At 56.4% G+C, this 12,233-nt stretch overlaps 1 protein-coding gene across 1 annotated transcript; it reads left to right on the top strand.

Annotated features, from left to right (window-relative positions):
- The first annotated feature begins 1,693 nt into the window (after positions 1 to 1,693).
- CACNG8 (calcium voltage-gated channel auxiliary subunit gamma 8) lies at positions 1,694 to 12,233 on the top strand. Its single transcript, XM_077133550.1, has 4 exons — positions 1,694 to 1,982; positions 8,837 to 8,920; positions 9,886 to 10,026; positions 11,482 to 12,233. Exons 1-4 carry the CDS (start codon positions 1,808 to 1,810, stop codon positions 12,231 to 12,233), a joined length of 1,152 nt encoding a protein of 383 aa, XP_076989665.1. The 5' UTR covers positions 1,694 to 1,807.

Here is a 12,233-nt window from a genome sequence, read left to right as displayed (position 1 = left end):
GAATAGTGGGGGTGGGGGGCAGCAGGGGTATTTCCAAGGGGGGAAGTTGGTGGGGGCCCATGGAGGGGATTTTCCCAAGTGGAGGAGATGCTGAGCGCTAGAGTGAGTACAGGAAGTGGGCAAAAGCAGAGGGGATTCTTCCTGACAAAAGAGAAGTGTGTGGGGGGTGTTGAATAGAAAGTGGGGATCAAAGCGAGCTGGGGACATCTAGAGTTGGGGGGTTCTTGTGTGGTGACGATGGCAAGGGCTACAAGGAGGGGATATGGAGGCAGTGGGAGAGAGTAGAAAGGCAGAGAAGCAGGGACCTGGGGGCACTGGGCAGAGGCTCCTGGACAGAAGTGGGGGTACAGGTCAGTGGTTGGGGAGCTTCCTGAATGGAGAAGACTTTGGGGTCTGGAGGAAGGGAAGCCCACGAGTAGGAACATTTTTCTTAATGGAGGAGAGAATGATGCTTATGACAAGTTCGTCTAAGTTGTAGAGATAGTGGGGGCTAGACTCAGAAGACTTTTCGAGGCAGAGGGAAGAACGGGGGATTTTTCCTTGAGTAGAAGATGTAGTAGGGGGTGGGACATCCTGTGAGAGGACATGGTGGGGGCCCTTGGAGGGCATGTAATGGAGATGCCGGCATTCTTCTAACTCTCAATGTGTCTCACCGTTGGCTGCATGTTCGAATTCCCAGGGGAACTTTTAAAACTCTAGATGCTTGGGCCATACCTCAGAGTAATTAAATCTGAATTTGTCAGGTGGTATCCAGGCCTCAGCAGTTTTAAAGACTCCCAGGTAATTTCAGGGTGCAGCAGAGGTTGAATACAGTGAGCCCAAAAGGGGACAGGAGCCCCCCCAGCAGAGGAGATGGGGGGTGGGGGCTGGTGACCCGGTGGTTATTCTGAGTTGTGCAAATAGGCAGGGTTAGTTGGGAAAATGCTTTTATGGCTGAGGAGAAATGGAGAGACCCCCCACACACACCCTCCCCGGAGTGGAGAACTTATTTAGGAAAGCATGGAGGAATTGCAGGAGAGAAGGGGACAGCAGGCACTCCTGGAGGCGAGTTCCCCAAAGAGGGGAGGTGGAAATGGTGGTGTTGGGGCCTCGCTAAGTTGCGGAGGTATTTGAGGCAAAGTTAGGAGACAGGCATGGATTTTTCTTTAGTAGAGGACATAGTAGGTGTGGGAGAGAATGGTGGATAGGGGTGTCTTGCAAGACAGGAAGGACAGAACAGGGGTTCCTTCGGGGGAGGGAGCGGGGCTGGAGGGGGGAGCTGGAGAGGGGGCCTGGGGGTGTGTCCTGTGCTGCGGGGGTGGGGGTGGAAGCACTGCTGGGGAGGGATAAAATTAACCAGGAGTGTTTCCTGGAGGAAGATCTTTCTAGAGAAGAGGAGATTTTTTCAATAGAGGAAATAGGTGGGTTTGGGGGGGGGCTGGGGCGGGCAGGGGGTGGTGGTGGTGGTGGGATACCAGGCGAGGGGCATCTGCCTCGGAGTCTAACCCCCCTTACCCCACTCCCCGCCCTCCCTCCACCAGCCGGCGACCATGGCTGCCCTCTGACCCCGTCCCCCGCCGCGGCCTCCTCCTCACCGCGCCCCCCCAGCCCCGCCGGCCCCGGGCCCCCGCTTCTGCCTGCGCTGTGACCCCCCCCAGCCGCCGGCACGGCCCCGCCCCCGCTGCCCCGGTGGTGGCCCGCGGCCCCCCGGCTGCCCGTGGTCAAGCTGGAGTCGCTGAAGCGCTGGAACGAGGAGAGGGGCCTGTGGTGCGAAAAGGGGGTGCAGGTGCTTCTCACCACGGTGGGCGCGTTCGCGGCCTTCGGCCTGATGACCATCGCCATCAGCACGGACTACTGGCTGTACACGCGCGCCTTCATCTGCAACACCACCAACCTCACGGCCGCGGACGACGCGCCCCCACACCGCGGGGGCGGGCCCCCGGAGAAGAAGGACCCCGGCGGCCTCACCCACTCCGGCCTCTGGAGGATCTGCTGCCTGGAAGGTAGGGGCGGGGGCACCCGCGCGCACCCCGCCTCCCCGCTCCCCGGGCTTCCTCGCGGCGCCGTCCGGGGCCTCGCCTCTGCCCCCGGGACCCCTCGCCCGCCGGGATCCCTCCCCGCCCCAGGCCCTGGCCCCTTTCCTCCTCTTCCTTGAAGCGCCTCTGCCTCATTTCTCCGTTGCAAGCCTGACCCACACCTCCTTCCTCCACTCCAGCCTCCTCCTCCTCCTCCTCCCTCCTTCCTGCTTCCGTTTCTTGACCCCAAGACTTCTTTTTGCTGACCCCACTGCCTCTTCTAATCTCCACTCGTTCTTTTCCTCTCTCCCATTTTCCCTGTCAGACCTGGGCTCCATCCTAGCTAGGGTCCTCCCCTCCCACCTCCCCCGCTTCTTCCCCAGTCCTGCCCTCTTCCTTCCCCTCCTTCTCTCCCACCCCTCAGTCTCTCTGCTTCCTTTCCTGGTAGCCTGGAGCCCGCTGGGAAGCAGGGGTTCCAGTCCCACTGTGCATCTGTACCCCTGTGCAGCTGCTGTCTTATCACTTCCCTGAGCCTCCCAGCTCTCACCCGCAACAGGAAGGAGCAGAACTAACCAATCTTGAAGCTTCTGCTCCACATCAAGAAACTGACACCCCCTTTTCCAGACCCCTCACCGCCCCCCACTTTTCTTCCTTCCTTTCTCTCTTTTTCACTGGTCACTCACGACAAGTCAGAAATATCATTATCTCATTCAGTCCTATGAGGCGGTAGCACCTTCCTTTGGAGATGGGAAAGGTGAGGCTCAGAGAGGCTAAGCCATTTACTCATGGTGGCCCAGCTGTGAAAGGGGGAGGGCCAGAGGAGAATTCAGGTTTGCCTGTCACAGAGGCCGCAAACTGATGCATGGAATCTGCAGATTCATGAGGAACATTTCAAATTGCAGCCAAATTGGAATCCATTGCCCACAGTTAAAAGTAGGGAGATCTTCATATTAGAGTAATTTCTGCCTTCTTTGGAAGATCTGACAACTACATTCTGCAGCGCCCATATGGGCGGGATCTGAGTAGCAGCTGCTTCAGACAGGCGTAGGGGCTCCATCTCACCCCAGTTGCCTCTCTTCCCTATTGCCTCACACCCCGCCAATTCTCTCAATACATTACCTGCTTGCTCCTCTGTGCATCTGCATTCACGTCCATTCACTGGTCTGACAAAGTCAAATGCAGGGCTTGCATCACAAAACTACTAGGTCAGTGTATGGCATATAGTAAGAATGTCATTCATTCATTATTCATTCATTCAAAGGTGAATATTGATTGAGTTTCTACTGTGTGTCAGGCACTGTTCTCGAGTCTGGGGAAACCACAGTGGGGGGAAAAATAGACCAAAAAAATCCCTGTTCTTGTACATCTTATATTCTAGAGGGAGAGACCGATAATAAGGGAGGTGAATAATAAAGCGTTTAGGGTGTTAGATAGAGCTAAGTGCTAAGGAGGGACAGGAGCAAGGAAGGGGATGGGAAGTGTCAGGTGTGCATGAAATGGTAGAAAAGGGTGCTAGGAAAAGCCCCGCTGAGAAGGTGACATTTGAGTGAGGGTCTGAATGGCGTGAGAGGCAGAGTCAGTGACCATCTGGGGTCAGGGCTTTGAGCTGTGGGAACTGCACCTGGGCGGGAGCACACCTGTGCATGTACTGGCCCTTGGGGCTGGGGTGGGGTGAGTGAGGGGGGTGTTGCGGGTGGTACAAGGAGGTAACAGGTCCTTATAGGCCCTGGAGTGCACTTTGCTCTTTATTCTGAGATGGGAGCCCTCGAAGGTTCTTGATAAGATGAGTGATGTGAGCTGACTTAATTGTTAAGGGATCACTCTGGCAGCCATGTAGGGAAATGAGTGAGGGGAAGCGGGAGGTGGCTGGTCCACGGTGAGGGGGGGGGGGAGGGGGCAGTGGAGTTTGGGAAGCGGCTTGAATTCGGGGTATATTCTGAAGCTACAGTGGGGAGGGACTGCTGGTGGGTCAGCTGTGGGGTATGAGAGAGAGAGGAGCCCTCGAAGGCAGGGTTCCAGCGCTGTTGGCATGTTGGGACTTCTGCGCCATGGGGGGGCCCTGACGTGCATTCACAGGATGTGAGCATCCTTGCGTCTCCGCCTTCAGGGGCCGGGCTCGTCCCTCCTCCCAGTTATGACTGTCAGAATTGTCGATTGTCTCTAGCCTTTGTCAACCTGTCCCCTGGGGAATAAAATCCACACACACCCCTCCCCTAGTCGAGAGTCACTGCGCTAAGTTCTTGGCCTGAGCACCTAGGAATGGGGGAAACCATTCATAAGATGGGATGACAGATATTTTATCTACTTACTTTGATTTTCTCTCATCTAATTTACTATCAGGAGGGAGATCACGAGCTCAGTTTTGTTTATTTACGAGGCCTATTAGCGGTGTCATCTAGGACAGGGTGCAGCCCGCTCTTCCTGCAGAGGGCTGAGTGGTGAGCGCTGCAGGCTCTGCAGCCACCGCATCTGTAAGGCCCCTGCACAGGCCGCGATGCCAAGTGGGCAATGCACGTGACCTTGTTCCGATAAAACTTTATTTTCAGACACTAAAATGTGAATTTCGTAGACTTTGCACATGCTGCGAAATATTATTCTTCTCTGATTTTTTTCTCCATCATTTAAAACCACAAAACCCATTCTTAGCTGGATTTGACCTGCGGGCTGCAGTTTGCTGACCCCTGATCTGAAATTAGAGATGTGAAACATGAGTCTGGCACCTGGAGATGTAAATTTGGGGGTTATTGGCATATGTGGATGACCTAGAGAATGAATGAGTAGAGACAGGAACAAACAGAATCTTTTCCCAGTTCAGGGGCTGAGTTCTCTCCTGAAGGTTCAGGGAGAGGAAAAGAACCCAGCAAAGGGGTGAGAAAGGCCGCAGGGATTTGAGAGAAAACAGGTTAAGTGGGCATCCTAGAAGGCAAAGGAAGTAAGTTTTAAGGAGGCGATAAGTGAAAGGTGACTTTATTTTTACTGTAATTGTCATGCATTTTGTCACTGCATGTTCACGACTGCTGGAAGACATACAAATATAACTCCCACAAGGCTCAGAGAGGTGCAGGAACTTGCCCAGAGTCACACAGCTGATAAGCAGCAGGGACTGGATTTGAACTCAGGTCTGTTTCGTTTCCAAGGTGAACAAAGCATCAACTCCATCAGTGCCTGCAGCCCAAGGGGGCACCAAGAGTGTAAAACCTAGGCTGCTCAGGCCATCGCCTCCTGAAGTCGTGTTTCTCTAGGAGTTTTTGGGCTCGACCCCATCTGTGTTTGGAGCCTCTTTCTGATTTAATGTGAGACACAAAATCTGGGACAAGACGGATTGAGTTTACCTCCTGCCTCTGCCTCATGCCGCAGGCTGACCTGCAGTCATACGTAAACTTTTTGTGCTTCATTCCCACCTTCCATGAAATGGGGAATCCCAGTAGTACCCCACAATAGCACCTGACTCAGGGGAGTAGAGGGATTAAATGGGCTGATATGAGTAAAGCATTTATAAGGCTAACAGGACAGTTTTTTTTTAACTTTTTATTGTATAATATAACGTCTATACAAAGCAAAATAAGAAAAAAAGCATAGTTTCAAACCACTCTTCAACAAGAAGTTACAGGACAGATCCCAGAGTTTGTCATGGGCTATCAGGATAAATTTTTAAAATAACAATAATAAAGGCTAGCAGGAATAAAGGACTAGATTACTCAGTTTCTATTTTATTGTTGTCTTTCCTTATCTTCTGATCGTTATTAAGAATTTAAGGGACAAGGCCCTTGGAGCCTCGTCCTGAAAACCCGACCTCTAGCCACGCAATTTCCCATAGAAATAGACTACAAGCCGCATATAGAGTTAAACAGTTTCCAGTAGCGATATTCAGACAAGTGTAGTTAATGATAGTAATTTATTAACCAAATTAAACCAAAGTGGCCAATCAATATTGATTGATTAACATGGAATCAACAGAAAAATTTTAATGCACTACACTTTTTTTTAATTCTCACTGAGTCTGAAATCCGGGGCATATGTGATGTCACAGCCCATCTCAATTTTGCGTCACTATCTTTTAGATGCTCAGAAACTCCTGGAGGCCGGTGGTGTTTGGATTGGAAAGGCCAGAGCCAGCCCCCTTCTCAGGAATCTTAGCTACACTCCCCCCGTGCCGTGCCTCTCCCTCTCTCCGGACTCCAGAATCTGAACCCAAAGCCCCATCTGTTAGTGCCAGCAATATAAAGTCCTGTGTGCCAAGCACTTTGCATGCCTTGTTATCTCTCGAATCCTCACAACTGCACCAGGGGACGGTATCATCGTCCCTCTCGCTTGTTAGATCTGGACGCTGCTGGCCAGCAGGAGGTAGTGAGTGAGTCAGCCTGGGCCAACCCACGTGGAAAGGGCTGAGCTGGGACTAGAACCCAGTTCTCCCATATTCGTACCACGACACACGCTTCCCCGTAACCTCCGCCCACCCAGTTCTGTGCTAGGCAGGTCCTGGGAGAGATCCAGGAACACGTCAGCATTAGCCCTACGCACAGAAAGCTTCCAGCCCAGTTGACTCACAATAGAAAGAAGCACACACGATAAGCACCTGGTATTCCGTGCTTGGCTGGGCTCTTCATCAAATGTCATTGAAATGCATCCAAACCCTATACAGCGTGTTATCATTTTCATGTTCCCCAGTGAGGAAGCAGACACTTAGAGGGGTCTAGGGTTGCAAAGCCGCAGAGCAGGGAAGCAGCAGTGCTAGGATGTGAGCTAAGAGTTTGGTTCCAAAGTCCACACCAGAGTCCACCATCCTCACCCATTCCCTATCGCTTCTTGAGCTGAGTTTGAATCTCCTCCCCCAACTTATCTCTGTGGGTTCTGCAAGTTCTTCAACTCTCCGTGCCTCGGTTTCCTCATCTGCAAAGCAGGGACACTACTCCTCCCTGCTTCCTAGGGTCTGTCATGAGTAGTGAGCTAGTTAGTACTCATCAGATGTTTAGAACAGTGCCAGGTGCACGGCTAGCCCTCAGTGAGTGCTGCTTGTCCTTTTTGCTCACCGCTCACCTGTTGAGACAGTCTGCATGCCAGGTGCGTTGCATGCTCCACCTCATTTAATTATCCTTGATGCCTCGAGAGAGTTACATTTAAGAAAGCAGGGGACCGAGCCCATGAACTTACTTCCATGCTACACTGGATGCATCAATGGGTAAGAGTTTGCACTTGGGAGTTATATGTTCATTCATTCATTCAACAAATCTCTATCAAGCACCAAGTTTGTGTTAGGTACTGTTTTCAATGCTGGGGGGCCAGTGGTGTCCAGTCCAAAACCTTACATTCCAGCAAGGCAGGCTGCTGTGCGTTTCAGTGTTGCTTCTGTCACCCGCCAGCTGGGAAGTGGGATGAGGGAATTGAAGCCAGCTGGCCCAAGTACCACCAACAGGGTCACAGAGTATGTAGGGGGCGGAGTTGGCTTCACACACAGGGGTTTGATCTCAGTACCCAAGCATTTGTCTATCGCTGGAGCCCCAGGAGCACTGAATGAGATAATCCACCTAGGAAGCACTTAGCAAATGCCAGCTCTCGCTGGTTTTGCTTATTGCCTTCTATTCCCTCTCCCAATTCTTCCTTTCTCCCCATTCCTTTCCCTGTACCCCACCTTTATTCTCCCCTTATGCTGTCCAGTCATTCAGTATTTCATCCATTCATTCAACACCCATTCCTTGATGCCCCCTGTGTGCCAGGCCCAAGTTAGATGATGGTGGGGACATAGAGGCTTCTTCAGACCCTCCGCCCCCCTCCTCCAGGAACCCCCAGCTTGTTGAGGCTTATCCCAAACCAACCTGCAGCATGTCAGGAGGGGGACAGCAGGGGGAGCTGCAGAGCCCTAGAGGAAGAAACTGTCCCAACTTTGGTGTGTGTGTAGGGAATGTTTTTATCAAGTGGTGCCCTCTGAGCGGCACCTGGAAGGGTAAGTATTCCATAAGGAGAGAACATGAGAACCTGAACAGACTGTGCCAGCCTGGGCAAAAGCCTGGAGGTCGCAGGAGCCTCCCGAGTTGACTGAACTCAATATATTTATATCGATCGATTGATTAATCTCCAGGTATGTGTTAGAGGTAGTAACACAGGAACCATCTCCAAAGAAGAGAAGGTAGATTCCCAAAGGGTCTGAGGAGGGGGATCTGAGTGGCAGGAGGAAGGTGTTCTGGGATACAGGAGGGAAGGTGAGACGGCGGGACGCCGAAAGACATACTCCACCTCCTCTACCTGCCTCTGCTTGCTTCAATCACGCCACGTCGCTCCGTTAGGTTCCAGGTTCAAGGCAGAAAGAGGTCGGGACTCCCGTTCTTTAGACGCAGGACCGAAGAGACTACAACTCCCATGATCCACTGGGGCTGCTCTCCCCACGGCTGGACTCAAGACCTCCTGGGGTCTCATGGGAAATGTAGTTCTTGGTGCTCCCCTGCAGCCCTTTCTTTGCTTTCACACGCGTTTTAGGAGGTGTCGACAAGTTTGGCGTTGGAAGGACAGAGTCTTCTAATTGCAACCCACGCCCTCTTTCTTACAGAGGGGGAAACAGTTCTGGAGAGCTTGTGTGACTTTCCCGGGGTGGCCGGGCCAAGGTCCTGTGGCCGTTTACTGAGCATTGTTAGGCCCTCGTTTGTTAGCTCTTCTTTTAACAGGTGGGGAAACTGAGACCAGAGAAGTTGAAAGTTTGCCCCAGATCCCAATACAGGTTCAGGAGCTAGGATTTCCCGCCTCCCAATCAACCCAGAGAGATGTGGTTTAGGTCAGGGGAGGGCCTTTTCTCACCCAGGCCTGCCGGCCTCCAGCTCCGAGGTCCCCCTCACCACCCCGTCCCCCTGCAGGGTTGAAAAGAGGCGTCTGCGTGAAGATCAACCACTTCCCGGAGGACACGGATTATGATCACGACAGCGCGGAGTATCTGCTCCGTACGTGGGGGCCCGGGACGGTCGGGGGTGGGGAGGGGCCGGGCCCTGGCCGCGATGCGTGGAGCTTAGCGCCACCGCCTCTCCAGGTCCAGATGCTGCCGTCCGCGGGCTCCCCACGGGCTCCTCACGGGCGCGGCGCCCCCCCCCCCCCCCCCCCCCTCCTCTCACCTCCGCGCGGGTCGAAGTGGGGTCCCGGGCGCGGACTGGCCGCCCTGCGCTGGGACTGGCGGTGGGTTCCCGGGCTGGGATTGGCCCCCGCGCCCTGGGGCTGTGGGGCGGCGACTGGCGGCCACCCCGAGAGCGCGGCAAATCCCGAGTGTTGATTGGCTGCGGCCTCGGCCTGGCTCAGAAATCGCAAAATCTGGTTGCCTGGGATTTCGGTGGTGGGGGTGGAAAGGATTGCAGAGAGAGCGGGAGGGAGAAAGAGACAGGAAATCTTAGAGACTCACCAAGACAGAAAAGGGACAGAGAGAAAGAGAGAGAGAGAAAGGGAGACAGAGAAAGAGAAAGAGAGAGAGATTCTAATTTCTGTAAGCGGGACTGGGAGAAAGGAAAGAGACGTGCAGAAAGGGGGACGGAGAAGGGGAGGGAGGGGGCAGGCAGGAAAGAAAAAGAGATAAAGGGGAGGGTCAACCAGAGAAATAGAGAAGTTCGGAGAAAAACTAGAGAGGAGGCATGACTTAGAGCAAAAAAAGAAGAAAAAACTCAGGGACAGAATAAGGACTGAGGCAGGAAAGGGCAGAGAGAAAGGAGAGGAAATACGACCTAGCAATAGGGAAGATTTTGCAAGAGAAGAGAAAATGAAAAAAGAAAAAAAAAAAAAAAAGGAGGGAAGAAAGAAAATCGCCCTAAAACACAGCAAGAGAGGGAGCCAGGAGGAAGAGCCAGGAGGACCGAGCCGCCAGCAGGCGAGAGGCGCGGGTGGCCGCTCTGACCGCGCGCTCGTTCTCCCTCGTGCCCCGCAGGCGTCGTCCGGGCCTCCAGCATCTTCCCCATCCTCAGCGCCATCCTGCTGCTTCTCGGGGGAGTGTGCGTGGCCGCCTCCCGGGTATACAAGTCCAAGAGGAACATCATTCTGGGCGCAGGGATCCTGTTTGTCGCAGCAGGTGAGAGGCAGAGGGAGGGGGCCGCGGGCCGGGGCGGTCCACTTGCGAGTGTGCGCGCGCGCATATGTGTGTGTGTGTGTGTGTGTGTGTGTGTGTGCGCGCGCGCGCGCGTACAGATCTGCAAGCGACCCTGCCCCGGGCGCCCCCTGGGGCCTGGAGCCTTCCTGGGTTCTTCGCGAACCCCGTAGCCACCCCCCCACCCCCCGGCAAGGTAGGTGTAGGCTTCTCGCCGATTTCCAGGGAAATAAACCAAGCACAGGCAGGTTTCTGGCGCGTACTCGGGACGCCCGATCTCCGAAGCCCGCCGTCCTGGAGACGGAAGGGGTGGGGCTTGGACGACCGGCTGAGTCAGGCCTTAAGACAGAATTGGGGTCTTGAGAATGGAGGGGCGGAGCCGGGTGACTGGGGGCAGGGTCTTCAGAGCGAGACCGAGACTTGGACACAGAAGGGGAGGAGCCGGCTTTAGGGGCGAGCTCTCAGAGACCGGGCCCGGGAGACTGCACAGACCTGGCGCCGCTGCCCTCTTAAGGAGGAGAGGCTAGGAAAAGAAGGGTGGGATGTGGCATCTCCAAAGGGGGCAGAGTCATGCACCAGCGGCCTTGGGGGGAGGGGGCAGCCTGGCTGATTGCTGACACCAGACTTCGGCCAGCAGAGGAGGCGAGGTTGGGCCTTTTCTAGACGAGTCTCTGCTCGACCGGACAACTTGAGAAGCGGGGCCGGATCACAGTTCCCAGGGGCATGCCAAGAACCCCTTTCACGTGAAATGAATTGTCCTGGGAAACTCCAGGGAGCAGAGCTTTTTGTTGCGGGGGCCGAGTCCAGAGAAGGAGCAGAATTTAAAGACAGGGCCTGGAGCAGAAGGGAAAGCGTCCCAAAACAGCCAGTTTCAGACCAGCGGTGGGAAGGCCTAGAATAGAGAGCCAGGCGGGAAAGGGAGAGTTTAGATCTGCAGGGGGCGGGCCTTGAGGGAGCCCGGGACTGTAAGGCTGGTGAAGGCTGGCGTTAGGCCCGCGAGGGCACGGTCTGGAGGTTCAGGCCGGCCTCGTTCTTCAGAGGTCGAGTTTAGGCCAGTTAGAGCTGGCCCGGGCTCTCGGGGCGGGGTCTGGGGCAGCCGAGGAGGAGCTTAGCCCAACTGGGGCGGGGCCTGGGCCAGTGAGGATTGTGATGGTAGTGGAGGTGGGATGGGGCCCGACCTTCCAGGGCTGAAGGGACCTTGGCCATCAGGGGCGGGGCCTGGGCAAGGAGGCGGCTCCGGTCGGGGCGGGGCCTGGGGGGTCTGGGCCTTTGAGGCGGTACCTGGCCGACCTGGGGCGGGGGCGGGGCCTGGCCGGTCGGGGGAGGGGCCTGAATCACGGGGGCGGGGCGTGGGTTCGCGGGGCGGGCCGGGGGGCGGGCCGGGGGGGCGGGCCGGGGCCGGGGTTGGCCTCGAGGCTCCCGTCTGACGTCCCCGCCCAGGCCTGAGCAACATCATCGGAGTGATCGTGTACATCTCGGCCAACGCGGGCGAGCCGGGCCCGAAGCGGGACGAGGAGAAGAAGAGCCACTACTCGTACGGCTGGTCCTTCTACTTCGGCGGGCTGTCCTTCATCCTGGCCGAGGTGATCGGCGTGCTGGCCGTCAACATCTACATCGAGCGCAGCCGCGAGGCGCACTGCCAGTCTCGCTCGGACCTGCTCAAGGCCGGCGGGGGCGCGGGCGGCAGTGGCGGGAGCGGCCCCTCGGCCATCCTCCGTCTGCCCAGTTACCGCTTCCGCTACCGCCGCCGCTCCCGCTCTAGCTCCCGCTCCAGCGAGCCGTCGCCGTCGCGGGACGCGTCTCCCGGCGGCCCCGGGGGCCCGGGCTTCGCCTCCACGGACATCTCCATGTACACGCTCAGCCGCGACCCGTCCAAGGGCAGCGTGGCCGCGGGGCTGGCGGGGGCCGGCGGCGGCGGGGCGTACGGCGGCGCTGCAGGGGGCGCCGGGGGCGGCGGCGGCGGCGGCGGGGCGGGCGCCGAGCGGGACCGCGGGGGGACGTCGGGCTTCCTCACGCTGCACAACGCCTTCCCCAAGGAGGCGGGAGGCGGCGTCACGGTCACGGTCACGGGGCCGCCCGCCGCGCCCGCGCCCGCCCCGCCCGCGCCCGCCGCTCCGGCACCCGGGACCCTGGCCAAGGAGGCCGCGGCTTCTAACACCAACACGCTCAACAGGAAAACCACGCCCGTGTAG

This window comes from Tamandua tetradactyla, chromosome 16, assembly GCF_023851605.1.
Source record: "Tamandua tetradactyla isolate mTamTet1 chromosome 16, mTamTet1.pri, whole genome shotgun sequence".
NCBI lineage: Eukaryota > Metazoa > Chordata > Mammalia > Pilosa > Myrmecophagidae > Tamandua > Tamandua tetradactyla.
This window is presented reverse-complemented; position numbering and strand designations above follow the sequence as displayed.